Source organism: Hypanus sabinus, chromosome 7 (genome assembly GCF_030144855.1).
Source record: "Hypanus sabinus isolate sHypSab1 chromosome 7, sHypSab1.hap1, whole genome shotgun sequence".
NCBI classification, from domain to species: domain Eukaryota; kingdom Metazoa; phylum Chordata; class Chondrichthyes; order Myliobatiformes; family Dasyatidae; genus Hypanus; species Hypanus sabinus.
This window is the reverse complement of record NC_082712.1, coordinates 4,668,821-4,694,169: the sequence shown is the minus strand read 5'-3', so window position 1 is coordinate 4,694,169 and position 25,349 is coordinate 4,668,821. Positions and strand designations below refer to the sequence as shown.

The following is a 25,349-nucleotide window of genomic DNA, read 5'->3' as shown; positions in this document are numbered from 1 at the left end:
CGGTTCAGGTGTAAACCATCCCGTTGGAACAGATTCCACCTTCCCTGGAACAAAGCCCAATTATCTACAAACCTGAAGCCCTCCCTCCTGCACCATCCTCTCAGCCACGTATTAATCTTTATAATCTTTCTGTTCCTTGCCTCACTCGCGCGTGGCACAGGTAGCAATCCTGAGATTGTTACCCTGGAGGTCCTGCTCTTCAGCTTCACTCCGAACTCCCTGAACTCCCTACGCAGGACCCCCTCACTCATCCTACCCACGTCATTGGTCCTTGGAAACACAAGTGCCTGCAGATGCTAGATTATGGGGCAACACACAACATGCTGGATGAGCTCTGGGTTCAGCAGCATCTGTGTGAGGGATTGTTGTCAATTCCTTTCCCCACAAGCATGTTATCGTCCTGCTGAGTTCCTCCCACAGATTGTCCGTTGCTTAATAACGTTCTTGGTAATTCTCGTGTCTGTATAGAAATTTCTTAAATGTTGTCAGAGTACCTGCTTCCACCATCCTGGTTAATGATAGAGGTCAGAGGAGAATGGCCAGACTGGTTCAAGTAACCATGTGTCGCTGTGTAGGAGAGTAGACTGGTTTCCAACAAACCTCTGAGTGAAAAGAAATCTTTCTCAGGGTGTCCCTGAACCTTTTACCCCAGGCTTGTACCCTCCAGTTACAGACACCTCTTCTATGGGGTAAATTTTCCTCCTATTGTCTCCACCTATGTCCTTCATGATTGCAATGTACAAAGTGCTAGAACCAGAACTGGTCTCAAGATTCAAGCCAGGAGAATTATTGTTTAATGTCAAAAAAAAACAGAAAACACGGGAAACACGCAGCAGGTGAGACAGCGTCTATGGAGAAAGAAACACAATTCTTGTTTCAAGTCTGGAACTCTTCATATGAACTGGGAAGTATGCTGTCTGACCTGAGAGTTTCCTGTGTTCTTAAGAAGTTTTTATTACAACTTTCTAGTACCTGCAAATGCTTTTAAATTTTGTTTTTGATACAAACATCTTCAAAAGCTGATGCCTCAAAAGAGGTTGCATCCATGATGAAGGACCCCCGTTCCCGAGATGTTCCCTCCTCCCATTGCTACCGTCAAGGAGGAGGCACAGGAGCATAAAGACACACATTCAAAGTTTTACACATAGCTTCTTCCCCTCCACCATCAGATTTCTGAATGGACCATGAACACTACCTGATTATATTTTTCTTTATTTTGCCCTCTTTTTAAACTATTTATTTAATTTAAATGTACAATACTATGCAAAAGTCTTGGGCACATGTGTATAGTTAGGGTGCTTAGAACCTTTGCACAGTACTGTAGTGATTTTATGTATTGCTCTGACTGCTGCCACAAAGAAACCAAATTTCATGACATGTGTGAGTGATGATAAACCTGATTCTGATATGGGTCTCTATTGTCGACCGAGAGTGGGAAGGGAGCAGGGAGAGGGGAATCATGGTTGGGAAAAGGGGAAAGGAGATGCGAGAGAGCAGAGAGCAAGAGAGACATATTCTGTAATGATAAATAAACTAATTGCTTGGAATCAAATGTCCGATCCTGATGTCTGCCCCCATGCCATCCCCAGCTCCTGGCACTCCTCTGCCTGCTGCCCTACACCCCTCCCACGGCGCTCCACTCTCATCGTTCTCAACATCCTTCACTCCCGCTAGATTTACAAACTCGCTCTGCGCTCCACGCAGTACTGTGCAAAGGTCTTGGGCACCCTAGCTGTAGATTTGTGCCTCAGACTTTTGCACAATACCATACATACAGTATATGTGCTAGCACATATGTTCTTATTGTAATTTGTAGTTTTTAAAAATACGATGTGTTGCAATATACTGTCGCTGCCAATGGCAAATGTCATGACCTATGCTAATGATGTTATACCTGATTCTGATGTAACTTCCTGCCTTAAGTTACTGTTTTGCAAGCTCAGCTCTCTGACTGGTCTTGTCTCTTTCAAAGATTTTAGCATCCTTTTCTTGCTTGTACCTTAAGATTGTGCTTTTTGATTTCCAGGTAGTGCCATCTTCAATGAAACTTGAAAACTACAGCTGCATACCAAGGAAAAACACTATTTGTGTCTTAATTTGGGAATGAAGTCCTTGACGCACACGATAAAAGACTAAGCGGACAGTGTGACTGCTCGGCAGTCGAGATGAGTGTGCTGGTCAACCTGCAATGCTGCCTCCTCCTGTTGACATCCGGTCACCTGCTGTGCACTCTAGCCCAGGGTGCAAACCACACCACTGTAAATGGGACAGAGCAGACGGCCGGCCGAGTGCCTTTTATTACGTCCCAGCTGGATCACCTCATAGCCAAAGAGGGTCTCAGTATAACGATAGGCTGCAATGTCAGCGGGGACCCTCCGCCGCAAGTTCAGTGGTACAACTCCAATGGGAGATTGCTGACTCAGGAAGGTGGTAAGTTTGGAACTCGATTGCGCTGAGGGCATAACAGTTTTGTAAACTGACTCATCCTGACAATGATACTTGAGGAACACACACAAACTAATGGTGGGGTTCAGCCGGTCAGGCAGCATCTATGGAGGGGAAGGTTCAACCTCAGGGACCTAACTTTAAACCTTTAACTCCCCCTTCTGTCTTTGTCCTTTCCCCGTTCTAGCTCCCCTCTTACTCATTCTGTTTGTTTCACCTGCCTATGACCTCCCTCTGGTGCCTTTCCTCCTTCCCTTTCTCCCATGGTCCACTCTATAGATTCCTTCTTCTTTGGCCCTTTACCTCTTCCACCTATCCCCTCCCAGCTTCTCACTTCATCACCCCTCCCCACCCACCCACTTCCCTCCTCACCACGTTTTCCCTATCACCTGCCAGCTTGTATTCCCTCCCCTACCCCCCCACCTCCTTCTTTTAGATTCTTTCCCCTTCCTTTCCAGAGTCACAGCCCGAGACATCGACTATTTATTCCTCTCCATAGATGCTGCCTGACCCGCTGAGTTCCTCCAGCTTTTTGTGTGTGTTGCTCTGGATTTCCAGCATCTGCAGAATCTCTGGCGTCAGTGTCATGGAGAACTCTCAAGGTTCTGATGCAGAGAGAGTTTGCCACTGTATTTACAACCACACAGGATACGAGGCCGTTTCGCTCATCATGATTGTGCTAATCTCTTTGCGATCACACCCAGCCATTTGAAATCATATACCTTAGGCACACTGGGCTTCATCAGCCGGAGCACTGAGTATAGAAACCGGGATATATTTTAAGGCGCAGTACAGTAAGTGGAGGAAAGATTAAGGGAGAGGTCAGAGGTAGGCATTTTACACAGAACACACACAAAGCGCTGGAGAAACTCAGCAGACCAGGCAACATCTATGGAATAGAGTAAACAGTCGATATTTCGGCTGACATCCTTCAACACGGTGGGTCGGAGGTCCTGTACTGTTTACAATATAGTGTTGAATTTGTTCAAGACGTTGGTGAGGCTACACTTTGAGTATTGTGTCAGATTGCCATGGGAAAGATGCAATTGACGTAGAAAGGGTGAAGAATATATTAACGAGCACTTTACTGGGAGTTGAGGGTCTGTGTTACAGAAGCGGTCGAGAAGATTGGCACCGTATTAGAGAATGAGCAGTAATCTTCGGGGGTATAGATAGGGTCAATGTGCACAATCTTATTTCCAGGGTTGCGGAATCAAGAACTAGAAATTGATTTAAGGTGAGAAGAGAGAGATGTAATAAGAATCTAAGGGCAACCTTTGCACCCAGAGGATGAATAGTATATGGAATGAGCTGCCAGAGGAAGTGGTTGAGGCAGGTACAATAACATTTAAAAGACATTTGGACAGGTACATGAATAGGAAAGGTTTAGAGCTAGGGTCTGTGAACCCTTTGTTTAATGGTATTGGTCCATGGCATAGGAAAGGTTGTGAACCACTGGTTTGGAGGGATATGGGCCAAACATAGGGAAATGGGAATAATTTGGATGGGAATTATGGATCATTTGGGCTGATGGACCTGTTTCTGTGCTGTATGACTCTGTGACTCTTAATCACAGGCATTCATGGTACAGTAGAGAACCAGTTTCCAAATCATATTTTTACGGCCAAAAATGTTCTTTCAGCCAATCCCAACTTTTGGTTCATAATACGAGTCTTGAAAAACTCACCAAGTCACTTTTTCCAATCTGCTAAAGGTTTCTGTTTCCTCCACCCTTTCAGAAAGTGACGTCCAAATCTCAACATTCCTTGAGAGAAATATTTCTTTTTTGATCTCTTTTCTAATATTTCTAACAACTAATAAATCCTTGCTCCCAAATAACTGACTTCCAACTAATTAATCCTGTTTTATTTCCATTTCCTCATCGTTGTTGGGCCCTTAGCTCCCAAACGTCAGCAGTGGGCCCGAAACGTCGACAGTGCTTCTCCCTGTAGATTCTGCCTGGCCTGCTGCGTTCCACCAGCATTTTGTGTGTGTTGCTTGAATTTCCAGCATCTGCAGATTTCCTCGTGTGAGCTTCACCAGAGCCTGGTTGGCCGGCCTTACCTGTTTCCATCTCCCATGAAGGGGTCGTAGGGTTGGACTCTTGAGAGGCGTTTCCCCATTGATCTGGTGTTTTAAAATTACTTATCTAATGCCCCTCTGAAATGCTAATTCATCAAGTTCCACCAGACTTTCAGCTGGCTCCTTCCAGGTTATGCATGTGCCCATTATCGACAACACAGGAAGCTGTTGCCTCCTCCATTACTCTAGCAAAACTCTTTCGGCGGTAGGTGAATTGTGGCGGAGCGCGATTGTCTGAAAGGCTGGAGTCAATGCACAACGCGATCAGCGTTTTGAAGCACTTTATGATGATAGATGATGACAGATGATAGATGAACAGCATGTGAGACAAGCTTTTAACTGTTTATCAGTACATGTGACAATAATAAATCAAACCCAATTCCAATTCCACTTCCAGTTATGTCAGAGTATTTTGCCAGACTACGATGCGGTAGTGTTCTATGTTCTACTGACCTCCTAACCTGCTCTAAGACCAATCCCTCCTAGCTTGCTATTTTCCTATTATTCATGTTTCTTAACACTTTTTTCAATGTCCCTAATGTATCTGCCAATGGCACCACCCCTGGAAGAGGATCCATGCACCCACCATGCTGTCTAAGAAATTTACCTCTGACATCCCTCCCTTTACTTTCCTCCAATCACCTTAAATTTCCTTGGCTTCTTCAGTTTATTATCTCTAGGTATCAATTTCATTGACGCGGGGGAAGTACATATGCGCTACCTTGAGATTCATTTTCTTGCAGAAATTCACAGTAGAAGAGAGAAATCTAATAGAAACAATGAAAAGTACACACAAAAACAAACTATGTGCAAAAGAAGAAAAACCGTGCAAACAAATAAGTGAATAAATACCACCGAGAACAGGAGTTGTAGAGCCTTTGAAAGTGAGCCCATAGGTAGTGGAACCAGTTGAGAATTGAGGTGAGTGACATCATCCTCACCGGTTCGGGAGCATGATGGTTGAAGGGTAATAACCGTACCTGAACCTGATGGAGTAGGACTTAAACCTCCTGTACCTCTTTCCTGGGAGAAGAGAACACAACCTGTATGAAGGGAGCCCTTGTTGATGGCACTGCTCCTTGTAAAAATGTGATCAGCGGTGAGGAGGGCTTTGCCTATGATGGACTGGGTGGTGTCCACCAATTGACAAAGACTTCTATTAATAATAAGCTTCATCTTAATCCTGTGCAGTGTTTACAAAGATCAGCTGTAGACAAGCGTGCTGTTTACTTAGTTGTGACTCTTTCACATATCAAGTGAACCTTGAGATGTTGTGTGGGGTGTGAGGTAACCTGGAAGAACAGGTTCTGCGTGCTGGTGAAATGTGGGAAATTGCATAGCTCATCTTAATGGACCCCCCCCCCCCCCACCCCTTATTGGTGGAGGTGACTGCAATATCTGGTTGTTTTCTAGTCTTTGGAAGTCTGTAGGGGTTAAAGTGTGAGATAAAAATTATTGATGAATGCTTTGTGGTTTACAACGAAGGTGGATAAGCCGGCATCACACAAAAACGCTGGAGGAACTCAGTAGGTCAGGCAGCATGTTATCATCATTAACGTTATGTGTCGTGCTGTATGATGTGGGCGACCATGGTCTTCACCATGATTGTACTTGGCAAATTCTATAGAAGTGGTTTGCCATTGACTTATTCTGGACCGTGTCTTTTGCAATATCAGTGAGCCTAGCCGTTATCAATACTCTTCAGAGATTGTCTGCCTGACGTCAGTGGTCACATAACTTGTGATGTGCACCAGCTGCTCATACGACCATCCACCCCCTGCTCCCATGGCTTCATGTGACCCGGATCCGGGGGTTAAGCTGGTGTTACACCTTGCCCCAGGGTGACCTGCAGGCTAGCGGAGGGACGGAGTGCCTTACACCTCCTTTGGTAGGGACATCTGCATCTCACCACCCATTGGGCAGCGTGTATGGAGGGAAATAAACAATTGATGTCTTGGGCTGAGACTCCTGTTCCCAGCCCAGAACTTTGACTGTTTATTTCCCTCTATCAATTCTGCCTGACCTGCTGAGTTCTTCCAGCAACTTGTGCGTGTTACTCAAGATTTGCAGCATTTGCAGAATCTCTTCACAGATACCAAGGGGCTGGAGACTAGAATTCTCCAACTTCCGGTAATTCCCTCCCTCTCCCTTCCCCCATACCACTTTCACTCTGCCTCCTCTTCCAGCTGCCTATCACTTCTCTGATGATTCTGCCTTCTTCTACTAATAGTGCTTTTCCCCTTAGATTCCTTCCTCACCTCACCTGCGTAACCCCTCCCTGCTCCCCCCCACCCCTTGATCTTTCCTCTGATTGGTTTTTCACCTGGCACCCTCTTTATAGGGCCCCTGCCCCCTCCTTCTTCAGTCCTGACGAAGGGTCTCGGCCCGAAACGTTGACTGCTCGTTTCCACGGATGAGGCCCAACCTGCTGAATTCCTCCAGCTTGTTTGTATGTGTTGATTCACAGGGCAAATTTCTGCCTTTTCACCTGGGAGGTGCTGGGCTTCTTCAGAAGTTTAGCTGCTCCACCTGTCCAGACATGTGAAGCATATGCAGTCAGACTTCTACTTTGTGCCTTGTTGATGACGGAAATACCTTGCGGTGTCAGGAGGTGAATCACCAGTCCCCTGATGCCTTTGAATAACAAAACTTTCTCAACTTATACAGTATAGTGCAGAAGTCTAGTGCGCCTACTGTATGTAGATATATAGAGAGTTAGGATGCCTAAGCCCTTTGCACAGTACACTGGCAATTTCATGTAGTGCACTGTACTGCTGCTGCTGCTCCACTGTGAAGCCTGCTCGAGGTGGGCCTACCCTGAAGAAGTTTGAATCTTCTCTGTGATGCACCATCAATAACTCACACTGAGACGTAAGGCGAGATATCGGCTTTTATTGACTGGAAGAAGGAACCAGGAGTGAGTGTCCATCATACTATGTCCTGGAGACTGAGGCCGAGCGTCAGGCCTCAGATCGCCTTTATACAGGGGCCTGTGGGAGGATCCACAGGAGCAGTCAGCAGGGGGCGTGTCCAGACAGGTTTACACATAGTTCACCACACGGGGTCTGTGATGGGAGTTCAGTGAGACCCTCCCTCACTGCTCTGCCACTGTGATCACTTGTCACCTTGTCCTTTTTCCTCCCCTCCCTCCACCTTCTTATTCTGACTTGTTCCCCCTTCCTTTCCAGTCCTGATGAAGGGTCTCAGCCTGAAACATTGACTGTTTATTCCCGTCCATAGATGTTGCCTGACCTGCTGAGTTCCTCCAGCACTTTGTTTGAATCATGGTTGGACAGGGGGATGGGAGAGGGGAGGGAGTGGAAAGCACTAGAAAGACATTCTGTAACAATTTATAAACCAATTGTTTGAATAAAATGCCTGTTGGCTCTAGGCTGGGTGTGTCTGCACCCATGCCATCTCCCTTTCCCCGTCCCTGCAACTCTTTCGCTGCCACCTGTTCCACCCCCCCCCCCACCGTGGTGCCCCACCTTCACCATTCTCAACATCATTCGCTCCGGCCGGATTTACAAACTCACTCTCCACTCCCTATTGATAAATACAGTACTGCTCAAAAGTCTTAGGTACCCCAGCGATGTATTTGTGCCTCAGACTTCTGCACAGTACTGTATTTAATATACAAATGAATTATCTCCCAACAATTGTCATTTTCTGAAGAGAATTCTTACCAACCCTGTGTGCAAAACTTTTTCCCAACACCACTCATTAAACGCAAGAGATTCTGCAGATGCTGGAAATCTTGAGCAACACACACACAAAATGCTGGAAGAACTCAGCAGGTCAGGCAGCATCTATGGAGGGGAATCAAGAAACAATATTCTCAGCCAAGATGAGGACTTGAAAGAAAAGGGTCAGAAGTCAGAATAAGATGAGGGGAGGGGAGGAGTACCAGCTGGGAGGTAATTCATGAGGTCAAGTGAGGAGGAGAGGGAATGAACTGCGGAGCTGGGAGGTGATTTGTAAGGCCAAGTGAGGGGGAAGGTGGGTGGGGGGAAGGGAGGGGAATGAACTGCGGAGCTGGGAGGTGATTTGTAAGGCCAGGTGAGGGGGAAGGTGGGTGGGGGAGGGAGGGGAATGAACTGCGGAGCTGGGAGGTGATTTGTAAGGCCAGGTGAGGGGGAAGGTGGGTGGGGGGAAGGGAGGGGAATGAACTGCGGAGCTGGGAGGTGATTTGTAAGGCCAGGTGAGGGGGAAGGTGGGTGGGGGGAAGGGAGGGGAATGAACTGCGGAGCTGGGAGGTGATTTGTAAGGCCAAGTGAGGGGGAAGGTGGGTGGGGGGAAGGGAGGGGAATGAAGTGAGACACTGGGAGGTGATTTGTAAGGCCAGGTGAGGAGGGGAGGGGAATGAAGTGAGACACTGGGAGGTGATTTGAAAGGCCAGGTGAGGAGGGGAGGGGAATGAAGTGAGACACTGGGAGGTGATTTGAAAGGCCAGGTGAGGGGGAAGGTGGGTGGGGGAGGGAGGGGAATGAAGTATGAAGCTGGGAGGTGATTTGTAAGGCCAGGTGAGGAGGGGAGGGGAATGAAGTGAGACACTGGGAGGTGATTTGTAAGGCCAAGTGAGGGGGAAGGTGGGTGGGGGGAAGGGAGGGGAATGAACTGCGGAGCTGGGAGGTGATTTGAAAGGCCAGGTGAGGGGGAAGGTGGGTGGGGGAGGGAGGGGAATGAACTGCGGAGCTGGGAGGTGATTTGAAAGGCCAGGTGAGGGGGAAGGTGGGTGGGGGGAAGGGAGGGGAATGAAGTGAGACACTGGGAGGTGATTTGTAAGGCCAAGTGAGGGGGAAGGTGGGTGGGGGAGGGAGGGGAATGAAGTGAGACACTGGGAGGTGATTTGAAAGGCCAGGTGAGGGGGAAGGTGGGTGGGGGGAAGGGAGGGGAATGAACTGCGGAGCTGGGAGGTGATTTGAAAGGCCAGGTGAGGGGGAAGGTGGGTGGGGGAGGGAGGGGAATGAACTGCGGAGCTGGGAGGTGATTTGAAAGGCCAGGTGAGGGGGAAGGTGGGTGGGGGGAAGGGAGGGGAATGAAGTGAGACACTGGGAGGTGATTTGTAAGGCCAAGTGAGGGGGAAGGTGGGTGGGGGAGGGAGGGGAATGAAGTGAGACACTGGGAGGTGATTTGAAAGGCCAGGTGAGGAGGAAGGTGGGTGGGGGAGGGAGGGGAATGAAGTATGAAGCTGGGAGGTGATTTGTAAGGCCAGGTGAGGAGGGGAGGGGAATGAAGTGAGACACTGGGAGGTGATTTGTAAGGCCAAGTGAGGGGGAAGGTGGGTGGGGGAGGGAGGGGAATGAACTGCGGAGCTGGGAGGTGATTTGTAAGGCCAAGTGAGGGGGAAGGTGGGTGGGGGAGGGAGGGGAATGAACTGCGGAGCTGGGAGGTGATTTGTAAGGCCAGGTGAGGAGGGGAGGGGAATGAAGAGCAAAGCTGGGAGGTGATGGGAGGAAGAAGTAGAAAACTGAAGAAGGAATCTGGTAGAAGATCATGAACCATAAAAGAAAAGGAAGGAGAATGGGAACCAGAGGGAGATCTTCCTCTCCTAATTCTGGCTTCTGCCCCTTTCCTTTCCAGTCCTGATGAAAGGTCTCAGCCTGAAATGTGCACTGTTTATTCCCCATTCTGATAAGTCTATCCATGGCCTCCTCTACTGTCAAAATGAATCCAAACTCAGGTTGGAGGAACAACACCTTGTATACCAGCTGGGTAGCCTCCAACCTGATGGCATGAACATTGACTTCTCTAACTTCCGTTAATGCATCTCCTCCCCTTCTTACCCCATCCCTGACATATTTAGTTGTTTGCCTGTTCTCCATCTCCTTCTGCTGCTCCCCCCCCCACCCCGCCCTTCTTTCTCCCGAGGCCTCCCGTCCCATGATCCTTTCCCTTCTCCAGCTCTGTATCACTTTCGCCAATCACCTTTCCAGCTCTTAGCTTCATCCCACCCCCTCTGGTCTTCTCCTATCATTTCGCATTTCCCCCTCCCCCCACTACTTTCAAATCTCTTACTTTCTTTCCTTTCAGTTAGTCCTGACGAAGGGTCTCAGCCCGAAACGTCGACAGTGCTTCTCCCTATAGATGCTGCCTGGCCTGCTGTGTTCCACCAGCATTTTGTGTGTGTTGTTGTTTGTATTTCCAGCATCTGCAGATTTCCTCATGTTTATTCCCCTCTGTAAATGCTCCCCAGTCTGCTGTGTTCCACCAGCATTTTGTGTGTGTTGTTGTTTGTATTTCCAGCATCTGCAGATTTCCTCGTGTTTATTCCCCTCTATAAATGCTCCCCAGTCTGCTGTGTTCCTCCAGCATTTTGTGTGTGTTGTTGTTTGTATTTCCAGCATCTGCAGATTTCCTCATGTTTATTCCCCTCTGTAAATGCTCCCCAGTCTGCTGTGTTCCTCCAGCATTTTGTGTGCATTACCCACTCATGACAGACCTGTCTCTAGGTTAACTAACCTATTTCTGAACTCCAAACCCAGTGCAAATGGCTTCCACCTTGTCTATCCATTCGTCCTCATGTTGGGGAAGGTTCTGTCCAGTTGGATTTGGAACATTAACCTCCCAAGTTCTATGGACTGCAACCATAGCCAACCATGAGCAGATGGTCAATAAACTGGACATTGTTACAAATCAAATTATAAACAAAATCTTCAAGTAACTGAGTGAAGCTAAAGGGAAATTAAGACACCCAGTGGGATGCATCCTGAGATCAAGGGAGGAAGGTGAAAATGGCTGAGTCTGAAGTCATTGTGTTTTAGGACTTTACTGAGCACAAACACATGATAGTAGACTAGAAACTGTCCTGAGTAATTTACATTTTTTATAGAGACAGTCAGCACAATTATGGGCCATTAAACATCTGTGGGCTCTGATAGAAACATTATAATGTCTGTAATTAGGAGTGTAATGCCCTTGCATTTATATAAAGCTGGAAATTATCAATGTGGCATTCAGAAGTGATCAACATGCTCAATTCTCCTCCAAATTCTTTTTCATGATGCATGCTGCAATGCAGTCTACATGAGGGGCTTTGACGAGAGATTATTAGAGAGGATTAGGAGCTGTGGAATTCGTAGGAAGATATAATTAAGATTAGTTAGCAGACAAGAAACAGAGGTTGAGGATAGAAAGCTATGCGAGTTTGTAGCACTTAAAATGCAGTTTCGTAGCATTAGTGTGTTGAAGCCAGGGAAATGCCACTCAGAAGTGGATGGACTTCTTTCTATATGGTGATACAAAAGATTCTGCAGAGGCTGGAAATCTCGAGCAACTTAGCAGGTCAGGCAGTGTCTAGGAGGGAAATGAAAAGTCGATGTTTTGTGTTGATACCCTTCTGCTTGGCCTGAATTGTTGACTGCCCATTTCCCACGATGGATGGGTTGGCACGTTTGACCATAAGATCATAAGATACAGGAGCAGAATTAGGCCGTTTGTCCCATTGAGTCTGCTCTGCCACTTCATCATGGCTGATCATTTTCGCTCTCAGCTCCGGTCTCCTGCCTTCTCCCTATATCCTTTCATGCCCTGACTAGATAGAGGTTAATTTCTACCTGGGGTTTAGGGTTTAGGGCAGTGGTTACAACATTGTTAGAAAGGGAGGAGGGTTCACTTCTGCACCTGCGTCTGTTCAATAAGTAGTTTTGTCCACATCACTGATTTGTGATCAGCTCTCCCATGAGTAATGTCTGAGTTCTTGGAGAATTTAATGCAATTCTGGCTGCCCCATTATTTGGGAGCATTGGAAAGGGTGCAGATGAGTTTTAGCAGGGTGCTGCCTGGATTAGAGTATGAGCCAAAGGAGAGGTTGGACAAACCTGGATTATTTTATCTGGAATGTCAAGGTTTCAGCTGAGACTTCATAGAAGTTTATAGGAGCTACTTTCTTTATAAGTTTCTGTGAATTGTCCCCTCAACTTCCAACATTCCAAAGTAAGCCAATTCTCTTCTGGATGTAAACAACTTGCTCTGCAAATCTCCTTTAAACTTTCTTCCTCTCACCGTAAACCTTAAAGGTTGTGAGGGGAATGAAGTGAGAAGCTGGGAGGTGATGAGAGGAAAAAGTAAAAGGCTGAAGAAGGAATCTGGTAGAAGATCATGAACCATGAAAGAAAAGGAAGGAGAATGGGAACCAGACGGAGATCTCCTTCCTCTCCTCCCACTTAGTTCTGGCTTCTGCCCCTTTCCTTTCCAGTCCTGATGAAGGGTCTCAGCCTGAAATGTGCACTGTTTATTCCCCTCTGTAAATGCTCCCCAATCTTCCCAACCTTCTTTACGCCACTGACCAATACCATTGAGCAAGGGGTCCGTAGACCCCCAGGTTTTAAACGGATGCCCTCCAATCCTTAGGATTTCAAGATTCAAGTTTATTTGTCACATGCACATCGAAATATACAGTGAACAGTGCCATTTGCGTTAACAAACAACACATGTGAGGGTGCACTGGTGTCACTGCATATTCCAGTGCTGACATTCCTACCCTGGGAGAAGGATTCTGAACGCCCACCCAGGAGATGTACAGGGCAAGTTGTTCACATACAGTGGATGAGTGGTGGTTGTCTGGGACGGGCTACCAGGGCTGGTGGTGGAAACAGATATGATGGTGCCAATCAAGAGGGCTGTTAGATAAACACATGAATACGGAATGTGTGAATCCAGAAGAGAATCAGTTTAACTCAGTTTTGTGTTCAGTACAGGCATTATGGACAGAAGAACCCGTTCCTCATCTGAGTTTTATAGGTCATGAATTGGCAGGTGATTTGCAACACAGCCGGAGGTCAACCAGCCCATTGTGTCCACATTGTAAATTCAATGAGACCCGAGCACATTTCAAATCCATGGCAAAATGGCTCCAAAAGAGGCAAAAGGAATATTGTGTCATTGAATGTTAATTTGCACAATTGGTTGAGGAAACAATTAGTGGTTGTTAAATGTACAGGTGTGGGGCAACACAAAATCAGATTTGGATTCTTTCTGTACTTAATAGGATGCAGTGTTCATTGTCCATCTTTATTTGCTTTGATGAACCACCCTTCTGTAGGTATTTTCGGTGTCATTGGGGAGGGGTTCCAGGATTTAGACCCAGTGTCACTGAAGGGGAGGGTGCAGTTGGGGTTATTCCCATTTTCCTCCTGTCTTTGGAGGTCCTGGTAAAAGTCTCAGATTCAGGGTGTCCTTTCAGACAGAGTAGCCCAGGTTAACAGCCGCAGTGTATTTGTGTGCCCATGTTTGCATTGGGTTGAGAGTTACTTCAAAGTTCAAAGATGAAAATAAATTTATTATCAAAGTATATATATGCCACCATTTACAAACCTGAGATTCATTTTCTCGTGGGCACTCTCACTAAGTCTACAGAATAATAACCATGACAGATCAGTGAAAGACTGGCCGTTCAACCAGATGCAGGAGACAACAAATTGTGCAAATACAAAAGGAAGAAATAATAATACCAGTAAATAAATAAGCGATAGAGAACATGAGATGAAGAGTCCATTGGTTGTGGAGTTAGAACCATGCTTTGCACGAGTGAGTTTAGGCGAAACCTACACACAGGGTTGTAGATAGTTAGAATTCTTTTCAAAAAATGTTAATTGATGCAGGATCATTTCCTTGTTAAGTATAAGGCTCAGAGAGCTTTGTTCGTCTAAGGCATCAGAAGATCAGTGATTCATTGCCTGCCAACCCATCACCTTCCCAAGGCTTACAACATGCATATTAGGAGTCTGATTGCAGATGCTCCACTTGTCTGGAGAAATGGAGCTTCAATAACTCTGAAGCAAATTAATGTTTAGTGTAGTAGACGGGTGCCGAGCAAGTAGACAGCTTTGATCTGGATGGTGTTGAGATTAAGAACATAGAACAGGCATGGGCAAACTACGGCCCGCGGGCCATATGCGGCCCGTTAAGCTTTTTAATCCAGCCCACAGAACTTGATGAAATTATATTAATAAACCTTGTTAACGTTTTTCCCCCGCAATTCTGGCGTTTTCCCAATAGATGACGCACTCTATATACATTGACCTTTGTTGAGGTGCAGCGTATTACTCCACATTTGCGCTTTACTTTGTGACCTTGTGGTGACCCATTTCCTGGCACATCCGAACCGGCTCACAATTAGTCAGCGTTCCGGCTAAGGGAGATAGCCTGCGGGGATTTGCGAGCACAGAGCTCCGCATATTGGCACGCTCTCACTGTTCTGTCATTGTGCGGGTCATTGTTGAGTTTTGGCACAGGGGCACAGGAGGCAATTGAATAAGAAGGAGCAGGACAAGTAGACCTGCATCTCCTACCGTTTTTGAAATAAAGACAGTCAGGAGGAGAGTGATGATGATAATATCTTGAAGGATAACAGAATTTTCAGTGCTTTAAAATAATAACTGTTACTATTAAAAAAAGCTGTATTTTATTCATTTAATTTTCAGTGTTTTAAAAGACATTTCAATAAATAGCTAAATACCATGGGACTTCAAAGACAGATATTTTGTTGTAATGCATTTGTTCATTTTCAATTGAAATTAAAGCACATGTTTTCTACATATCCCATGATATTTTATTTTCTCTTATGAGGTGTATTACCAAAACACTCCGTCCATCTGCTCCTGGTCCGGCCCCCCTGTCAAATTTTAGAACCCTTTGTGGCCCTCAAGTCAAAAAGTTTGCCCACCCCTGACATAGAACATAGAGCAGTACAGCACAGTACGGATCCTTCGGCCCATAATGTTGTGCCAACTTTTTAACCTACTTTAAGATCAAGTTAACTCTTCCCTCCCACGTAGCCCTCCATTTTTCTATCATTTACGTGCCTAGCTAAGGGTTTCTTAAATCTCCTCAATGTACAGTATCTGCCTCCACCACCTCCGGGGGGTAATTTTAGGAATCCTGACAATCTCTGGTAGACAAATTGAGGGGTGGGGAATGGAAAATCCAACAATAGTGGGAGGACAGGAGGTGGATTGGATGTGGGACACACAGGAGACAAGAGGGACCTGTAATTGAAAATTCCAATATTTCATACCAAGGCGTTATGGACTACCCAAGCAGAATACGAGGTGTTATTCCTTCAGCTCCTTATCGTGAGTCTGCGGCCTCTATTTGCAATATCAACAGTCACAGGAGATTTTGTTTTAACAGCCACCTCGTCAGAATGGGATCATTGCTAATTCTTCAAAACTGTTGAGTCTCAGCCCAACGGCAACTAGTCCAGAAGCGAAGAAAAGGGTTAAACTCAGGAGATTCTGCAGATGCTGGAGATCCAGAGTAACAGACACACAAAGTGCTGGATGTGCTCAGCGGGCCAGACAGATCTATGGAGAGGAACAAACAATCGATGTTTTGTGCTGAGACCCTTCATCAGGACTCCTGATGAATGGTCTCGGCCCAAAACCTCGACTGTTTATTTCTCTTCATAGATGTTGCCTGACCTGCTGAGTACCTCTAACACTTGGTGTGTGATACGGAAAGAGAAGTATTAATAGCAACCTTGTGAAATATAAACTCCAGTCCTGCCCGATGGTGCTGATAACCTATTTTTCCATATAAGTTAGGTTCAAGTTTACGATTAATTGTCATTCAACCTTACACATGAACATGGCCAAACAAAACAGCATTCTTGCATCAATCTTCACTGTGGAATAACTGCCAGTATGGTAGAAGTTCCAGATGTCAGGGGGCATGAAGTATGTGAAGTTACCATTACTAGGGAGAAGGATCTGTGAAACTGAAAGGTCTGAAGGTAGATAGGTCACCTGGACCAGATCGTGTACAACCCAGGGTTCTGAAAGAGGTGGCCGAAGAGATTGTGGAGACATTAATAATGATCTTTCAAGAATCTCTATATTCTGGAATAGTTCCACAAGACTGGAAAATTGCAAATGTCACTCCACTTTTCAAGAAGGGAGAGAGACAGAAGAAAGGACACTATAAGCCAGTTAGTCTGACCTCAGTGGTTGGGAAGATGTTGGACTCGATTATTAATGATGAGGTCTCAGGGTTCTTGGAGGCTCATGATAAAATCAGCCATAGTCAGCATGGTTTCCTCAAGGGAAAATCTTGCCTGACAAATCTGTTGGAACTCTTTGAAGTAGTAACAAACAGGATAGATAAAGGAGAACTGGTTGATGTTGTGTACTTGGAATTTCGTCGGCCTTTGGCAAGGTGCCAGCCATGCTGGAATCTTTCCTGTAATACCACGGGCTCGTACCTTGTTAAGCAGCCTCATGGGTGGCACCTTGTCAAAGGCTGACAGAGTTCTATCATGGATAAAGTAGTGTCTGAATGGCAGGAGGCAATGAGTGGGAATAAAGGGGGCATTTCCTAACCGGCTGCAGGTAACTTGTTGTGTTCCACAGGAGTCTGTGTTGGGACCAATTCTTTTTATGTTATGAGTCCACAATCTAGATGATGGAATTGATTACTTTGTTGCTAAATTCTCAGACAATATTAAGGTAGCTGCAGGGACAGGTAGTTTTGAGGAAGTAGAGAGGCCACAGAAGGACTTGGACAGATTAGGGGAATGGGTAAAGAAGTGGCAAATGGAATACAGTGTCGGGAAGTTCATGGTCACGCACTTTGGTGGAAGAAATGAAAGGGTTAACTATTTTCTAAATGGAGAGAAGGTACATAAAACTGAGCAAAAGGACTCGGGAGTCCCTGTGCAGGAGTCCCTGAAGGTTAATTTGCAGGTTGAGTCTGAGGTGAGGAAGGCAAGTGCAATGTTAGCAATTTATTTCAAGAGGACTAGAATATTAGAGCAAGAATATAATGTTGAAACTTTATAAAGTACTGGTGAGGCCTCACTTGGAGTATTGTGAGCAGGTTTGGGCATCTTAGAAAAGAGGTGCTAAAACTGGTGCAGGCTCAAAGAAGAATGATTCCAGATTTCATATGAACAGCTCTGGGCCTGGATTCAGAAGAATGGGGGGGTGACCTCATTGAAATCTATCAAAAGGTGAAAGGCCTTGATAGAGTGGATGTGGAGAGGACATTTCCTATGGTGGGAGAGTCTAAGACCAGAGGACACAGCCTAGAGGGGTGTCCTTTTTGAATGGAGATGAGGAGGAATTTCTTTAGCCCGAGAGTGGTGGATCTGTGCTGTGGAGGCCAAGTCTTTATGTATATTTAAGGCAGAGGATAATAGATTCTTGATTGGTTAGGGAATGAAGAGATACTGTGAGAAGGCAGGAGATTGGAGTTGAGGAAAATTGGATCAACCATGATAAAATGGCAGAGCAGACTCGATGGGCCAAATGACCTAATTCTGCTCCTATATCTTATGGTCATTCCCCCCGGGCAAAGGTGCAAAACACAGTACCACCAGTCACATGGAGCATATCTAATTACGATAGCAGAAAAACATACTGTTACAAAAATGATAACATGAAAAAATCAGAATATAGCCCAAGAGCCAGAGTGTTCTGGCCTGTAGATTAATGGTGCATGGGATGTTGTTTTGGAGCCAAGTTTCTGCAAGAAAAATCCCGCAGAACTTCCTCATCTTGCACAAGTGTTGCTGCAGGCAAACACGTTCCAGATCACCTTCCACAGGAGGGGCCAGTCTCCGACCCAGCACGAAATTCAGTGGCACACAGCCCGCTCCGGTGTCTCCTTCCCCGGTGGCTACAACAGCCCGCCTGGAGGCATGAGGGCCTGTTTCGTGCAACAGCCATGGCCAGGCAGCTCCCCCATCACTGGCCTCTTTAATGAACCAGTGAATTGGACCCGTAGCAGTCTACATTACCAACGTCCAGAAGGGTCTTCCCATCACAACAAGTCCTCCACCGTCGGTCTTGCTAACGAGCGAGTGAATCGGACTCGCAACATTCTGCATTAACAGGGTCTTGCAATCACAACAACAGTGTCCAAGACAATCACCTGCACCATCCGATGGACTGCACACAACCTCTGTGTACCACCTGGGGAGCTGATTCTCCTAGGTGCTGAAGCAGACTGCAGCATACTGCACAAGTCCAGCTCCAGCACGATCGAGCGATGTGCCACTGGGATAGACCTTCTGTACTTGATGTTCGTAATATCCAGCCGTGTACGACAAACAGGAAGTAAAATTGAATGAGGTTGGTGTGGAAAACATTGTAAAGTACATCCGTACTTTTGGAAACACGTTCCTTGCCATTGGCCGGATGCCAATAATGCAGCTCTTCCCTGCCACTTAACGTCACAGGATGCAGCTGAATATGCAGTTTGTATACTAGAGGACATGTCAGGACTTCTAAAAATACCCTGCTGGCAAAAAAAAAATCACCTTTATAGCAGAGTCCTCTTAACCAGTCGGTACTTGTGGTAAAGCAAGAGCAGCCGAATGCGGGGAACCAAGTGGTCTGCGCACAGAGCCATCGTTCAGGCCACGTTCTCCTCTCGCCACTGTCATTGGGAAGGAGGTCCAGGAGCTTTAGGTCCCACACCACAAGGTCATTACCCTTCAACCATCAGGCTCCCAGACCAGTGTCGATAACTTCACTCACCTCAACACTAAACTGATTCCATATCCTATGGACTCACTTTCAAGGGTCTCGGCCCGAAACGTTGACAGTGCTTCTCCTATAGATGCTGCCTGGCCTGCTGTGTTCCACCAGCATTTTGTGTGTGATCCTTTTCTTCCACCAGATTTACAAACTCGCGCTCAGCTCCTCATTGACAAATGCAGTATTGTACAAAAATCTTAGGCAGCCTACCTATATATGTGCTGAAGACTTTTGTATTTGTCAATATGTACTCCTAAGAGTACCATATAGTTCCCAGTTTTACCTACCAAATAGACAAAACCACATTTGCCCCATGTTGAACTCCATTACCAATCCTTTGCCCTCTGACTTCATCTATAAATATCCCCCCTGTAGCCTCCTTATGTTGTATTTCACTGTATGTTTTGATGTACATGTGGCATATAAAGCTGATCTTCTAAATCTAATCTTTAAAAATAAAGTTTGTCTTTTAGCCAATGCCAAAAATAATTGTGGGAGTAAACTGGCTCTTCTCATTCCAACATTGTAACAGATAATCCATGCTGTATGACACTATGACTTAATTTCAAAGTGTTTTGACATGACCTGGCACACTGTGAAAGTGTGATATATATGCAAACTTATTAGAGTGGAGGAGAGATACAGCATGAAACAGGCCCATCAAGCCATTGAGTCCGTGCTGACCATCAACTAACCATTCACACTAACCCTCCCCAGTTTCTATCACTCACCCATGTGCCAGAGCCAATTTACAGTGACCAATCACACTACCAACTGACACATCTTTGGGGTGAAGGACGAAGGCAAAACCAGATAATTCACTGGGAGAGCTTGTGGACTCCACACAGACAGAGGCTGAGGTCAGGTCTCTTCTTGCCGTGCCCCTGAGCCTCCCAAACGTGTTGATGACTGCATTCCGGCCTCAGGTAGGTATAATCTATGACACTTTAAAGTTGTTGTGCCTGATAATCTTCACCCAGCTGATGACACTTGGCAAAAGGCAACACTACAATCGTGAGTTTTCTGGCCTTTTGCATAATTAATAGTAGCCGGCGTTCATCAGTCGATTGCCAAGACCTTTGGGAGTCTTGAGGGTGGGAAAAGGCCCTCTGCATAAATTTCCACTTCAGTTTTTTCTTCCCTGTTGAGAAAAGTGCCTTGTCATAGGTTGGCTGCATTCGAAGGAGGTTTGACTTCAATCAGGAGCTCCATGTGTGTGGAACAGCAGATCATCTCCATTGCTTCTTCACACGGTGACTTTTCACCAACTTGCTGGATCATCCAGTGACTCGTTAATCTATTTATGTCCTTGCAATGCCAGTGGAAGGATAAGATATCAGGAAGAATGGTTTAATTTTGTAAAAGACACTTTCCTTTCTCTAAAACAGTATCTGCCTAGAATGTTTTTACCTTGACTTACATTGTTATGTAGAAACCTAAAACTTGTTAGACAATTGATTCCAAGACACTTTGAAGTGTAAGTACTTTTATGTTGAGGTCTAGTTGCTGCCACAATGGCCTTTTTGTGCCCAGTGAGTTCCCACAGCCTGGCACTATCCCACTGGCTCACAGCTCCAGGGACCTGCCTGCGTGTGGAATCATAGACACCTTTAGGCCACCCTTTCAGTTCACCTCCTCAAAGACAATTTATTTTCAAAGTATGTACATGTCACTATATACGACCCTGAGATTCTTTTTCTTGTGGGCACTCACAGAAAGGTACAACAGAATCAATGAAAAGCTACACCCAAAAACTGAACAGCACTGTGCAAGACTGCAAAAACGGCAAAAGTAACAAATAATATTAATTAAGTACAGTACTGTTGCAGAAGTCTTAGGCACACACACACAGACACACACACACACACACACACACAGACACACACACACACACACACACACACACACACACACACACACACACACACACACACACACAGACACACACACACACACACACACACACACACACACACACACACACACACACACACACACACACACACATATTATATATATATATAGCTAGGGTGCCTAAAACTTTTACACAGTACTGTATTTGTCAACGTGGAGCAGAGAGCAGGTTTATAAGTCTGGCAGGAGCAGAGGATGTTGGGAATGGCGAGGAGGTGGGTGGGACAGGTGGCAGAGAAGGAGTGGCAGGGCGGGGATGGTTCCAAGTCATTGGTTTATTGATCATTACATAAGGTCTCTCTGGAGCTTTCTGTGCTCTCCCCTCTCCTTGCCCCCTTCCCACTCTCTGTCCACAATTGAGACCCATATCAGAATCAGGTTTATCATCACTCATGTATAGGAACATAGAAATCCACAGCGTGTTACAGGCCCTTCGGCCCACAATGTTGTGTCGACCATGTAACCTACTCGAGAAACTGCCTAGAATTTCCCCACCGCATCGCCCTCTTTTTTTTTAAGCTCCATGTACCTATCTAAGGGTCTCTTAAAAGACCCTATTGTATGCTCTTCTACCACCGTTGCTGGCAGTGCATTCCACACACCCTCCACTACCTACCCCGATATCACCCTCGTACCTACTTCCAAGCACCTTAAAACTATGCCCCCTCGGGTTAGCCATTTCAGCCCTGGGAAAAAGCCTCTGGCTATCCACAAGATCAATGCCTCTCATCATCTTATACCCCTCTATCAGGTCACCTCTCACCTGTCATATGTCATGACTTTTTTTTGCAGCAACGGTACAGTGCGATACATAAAGTTACTGCAGTACTGTAGTAATGTACATATATAGCTGGAGTGCCTATGACTTGCACAGTACTGTATACGTGACAGATTAAATTTAAATCTGTCTTATTACTGTCACATGTCCTGGGGTAGAGTGAAAAACTTTGTTTTGCATGCCATCTATAGAGATTATTTCTAAGTATTAGTACGACAAGGAGGTATGGGGGAAAAACAATCACAGAATGCAGAGTCATTGAAGTTGTGGAATGCAGGACTTGAAACTCTGGTAGTCATTTATGGTTATCACATGTACTGAGGTTGCATGCCGTGCATACAGATCATTTCATCAAATCAGTGCATTGAGGTCGTACAGAGTGCAGAGTTCAAATTTGTTATCAAAGTACTTAAACCCTGTGCAACCTCGAGACTCAGCTTATTGAAAGCACTCGCAAAGCAAAGAAGCACGGCAGAGGCCATGGAAAGTCACGCACAACACAGGCAGCTATACACCCAGAGTGCAAATCAACAAATCACACCGGGAGCATGAAAGTGAGTCTACCGCTGTGGAAGCAGTTAGCGCTGAGGTGAAGTGAAGCTGGTCCAGGGCCCGATAGCCGCAGAGCGACAACTACTCCCAAACCTGGAGTGTGGATGTAACGTTTTACAGACAGCGCGCAGTGCAGTCAGACAATCAGGTGCAGAGGGCGTGATGAGATAGATTGTGAGGTCAAGGGCAAATTTTTAACACACAAGGGGTCAATTCAAGAGCCTAATAACAACAAACTAGAAGCTGAGCTTGAACCCGCGTTTTTCTCCCGCCCTTGTATCTTTACGTGGGGGTTGATGGTTCCGTGTGCCCATTATCACACTGCTGCTGGTGCATGAACTGGCTGCTGCCTTTCCCACATTACAGCAGTGACTGCAGTCAGCAAAGAGGCTGGAAAGGGCTTTGACTGCTCACTTTCACAAGTGGCCCGGTCGGTCCCTTCCTGAGAAACGCCAGTTGTTATTCCAACAACCCAGCAGTTTACATGACTAAATTAGGCCGATTTATTGAATTCAGTTCTACAGCTAGGCATGGCAGGCTTTGAATAGAATGTCTGTATTGCATGTCTAGGGTCATAGCCACAGGCTACTGTGTCTCCAAACAAAGTGCACTGTGGTTTGAAATGGAAACCTTGCTGATGAGGCATTGCTATTTTGGTACAAGTAACAGTGAGTTTACATGAAACTATTTACGTTAGTTTGAAAGGTACTTCAATGACTGTACTGTCAAGGGAAGTTAAACATGATTCAGGATATATCCCAAGTCACCAGGCAGCATTTTAATACTGCTAATTTAATACAAATGAACCATAAATCATGAATTGCAGTACTCATTTATACTGTGTATATAAATTACAGAAAATATATAAGTATTGCATAACATATAAATATTTGTAAGTTGCAATAAGAAATCCTGTAATATATATAAAACTGAAAGGATGTGGAAAGGATGCTTCCGATAGTGGGGGAGTCTAGGGCTAGAGGGCACAGCCTCAGAATAGAAGGATGACCATTTAGAACGAAGATCAGGAAAAAATCCTTTAGCCAGAGGGTAGAAGTTATTGCCACAGACGGCTGTGGAGGCCAAGTCAGTGAGTGGATTTAAAGTGGAGTTTGATTAGTCAGGTCATCAAAGTTACGGGAAGAAGGCAGGAGAAAGGGGCTGGGGGGGGGGGGGGGGAGGCAGAGCAGATTTGATGGGCCTAATGGCTTAATTCTGTTCTTATGTCTTATAGTTTTCCTGTCAAACGTATTTTAGTTTAAATACCTTTCAGATGAAAAAAGACCAAGTGCTTTCCTGGAGCCTTTAAGAACCTTTCCGATCTCCTGGAGTTCAGAAGGAAATAATGTACAGAGAGACCTAGGAGATCATATCCCATGATGGAGGAAGATGGTACTTGAAGACTGAGTTCTCAGACCAGGCAACAGTGGTCTGTGCCCTCTTACATGAGAAAGATAGTCTGCACAGTCTCAACATTGCTCAATATGCCATTAGGCTGGAAAGATTTATGAGGATGTTGCTGAACCTCAAGGGATTGAGTTTGGAGAGAGGCTGAGAGGTTTGTTCATTGGAGCGGGGGAAAGTGAGGGCTGATCTTTAGAATGTGTATAAAATCAAAGGGGCGTGAATAGGGTGAATGCACACAGGCTTTTTCTCAGGGTTGGTGAATCAAGAACGATACAGCACAGGGTGAGAGGAGAGAGGTTTAATAGGGACCTGAGATGCAACTCTTTCACCCAGAAGGTGGTCATTATATGAAGTGATCTGCCAGAGGAAGTGGTTGAGGCAGGTGCATTAACAACATTTGAAAGACACTTGGACAAATTAATGGATAGGGAATGTTTAGAGGAATATGGGCCAGACATGGGTAAATGGGATGAGTTTAGATGGGAAACTTCGAAGCTGAGATTTGGTGCAACAAATAGATGGAGGAGGCCAGTGGATATATTTAAAGGGGAAATTGATAAGTACTTAATCAGTAAGGGTGTCAAAGGAGAAAGGAGAATGGGCTGAGAGGAAAATAAACCAAATGGCAGCTCAGACCTGGTTGGCTGAATGGTCCTAATCCTGTTTCTTATGGATTTGTCTAGATCAGGGGTTCCATGGACCAATGCCATTAAGCAAGGGGTCCATGGACCCCAGGATGGGGGAACCCTGGTCTAGATGAAGGGTCTCAATAAATGTTGAGTTTCTCCAGCTTTTGATGGGTACCTTCAGTGGGAAACTTGGTCAGTTCAGCCGACAGCCCATTTCCATACACTCTAGTTCTGACTCTAAGTATCTGGGAGCATTGGCATTGGGATTAGTACTGGTTTATTGTTGTTACGTGTGCCAAGATACTACATACAAACATAAGGAGAGGAATCTCAAACTTTACCTACTTTGATAATAAATCTGCTTTGAACTTTGATACAGTGAAAACAGATGTTTGTACTATTCTTTCCAGACAGATCATTCCCTTCATAGACGGTGGCACAGTAGTGTAGAGGTTAGTTTAATGCTACTACAGTGCCAGCGGCTCGGGTTCAGTGCCCACAGTTGTCTGTGAGGAGTTTGTACGTTCTCCCCATGACCGTGTGGAGTTCCTCTGGGTGCTTCAATTTCCTCCCACAGAAGTTTGAAGTTCAAAGTAAATTTATTATCAAAATAATTTTCCTGTGGGCATTCAGAATAACTACAAAGAAACACTGCACAAACAGCCAATGCGCAAAATTCTATTTTATATATAAACATTGAGAACATGAGTTGTAGAGCCCTTGAAAGTGAGGCCAATAATTGTGGAGTAGATTTTGTGCTGGGGTGAGTGAAGTTATCGATGTGGTTTCAGGAACCTGATGCTTGAGGGATGATAACTGTTCCAAAGGGTAAAGGTTAGTTTGTAGGTTAATTGGTCACTTGGATGTAATTGGGCAGCACAGGCTCGTTGGGCGGAAGGGCCTGTCACAGAATCAGAATCAGGTTTAATATCACTGTCACATGTTGTGGAATTTGTTGTAATGCTGCAGCGGTACATTGCAATACATAATAATAAAATGGCAAATATCAACAAGTTAAATTAAAGAAGTAGTCCAGAAAGAGGAAGAAAAAGTAGTGAGGTA

General features: G+C 45.6%; 1 protein-coding gene across 2 annotated transcripts in view; it reads left to right on the top strand.

The window, feature by feature from the left end:
- mfap3l (microfibril associated protein 3 like) overlaps window positions 1-25,349 on the top strand; it is a 43,818-nt gene that overhangs the window by 12,098 nt on the left and 6,371 nt on the right. For both annotated transcript variants that reach the window (XM_059974097.1, XM_059974098.1), the window contains one exon: window positions 2,027-2,430. In XM_059974097.1, the coding sequence (XP_059830080.1) occupies window positions 2,166-2,430 (265 nt within the window). In that variant the 5' untranslated portion in view covers window positions 2,027-2,165. The remainder of the gene's footprint in view (window positions 1-2,026; window positions 2,431-25,349) is intronic.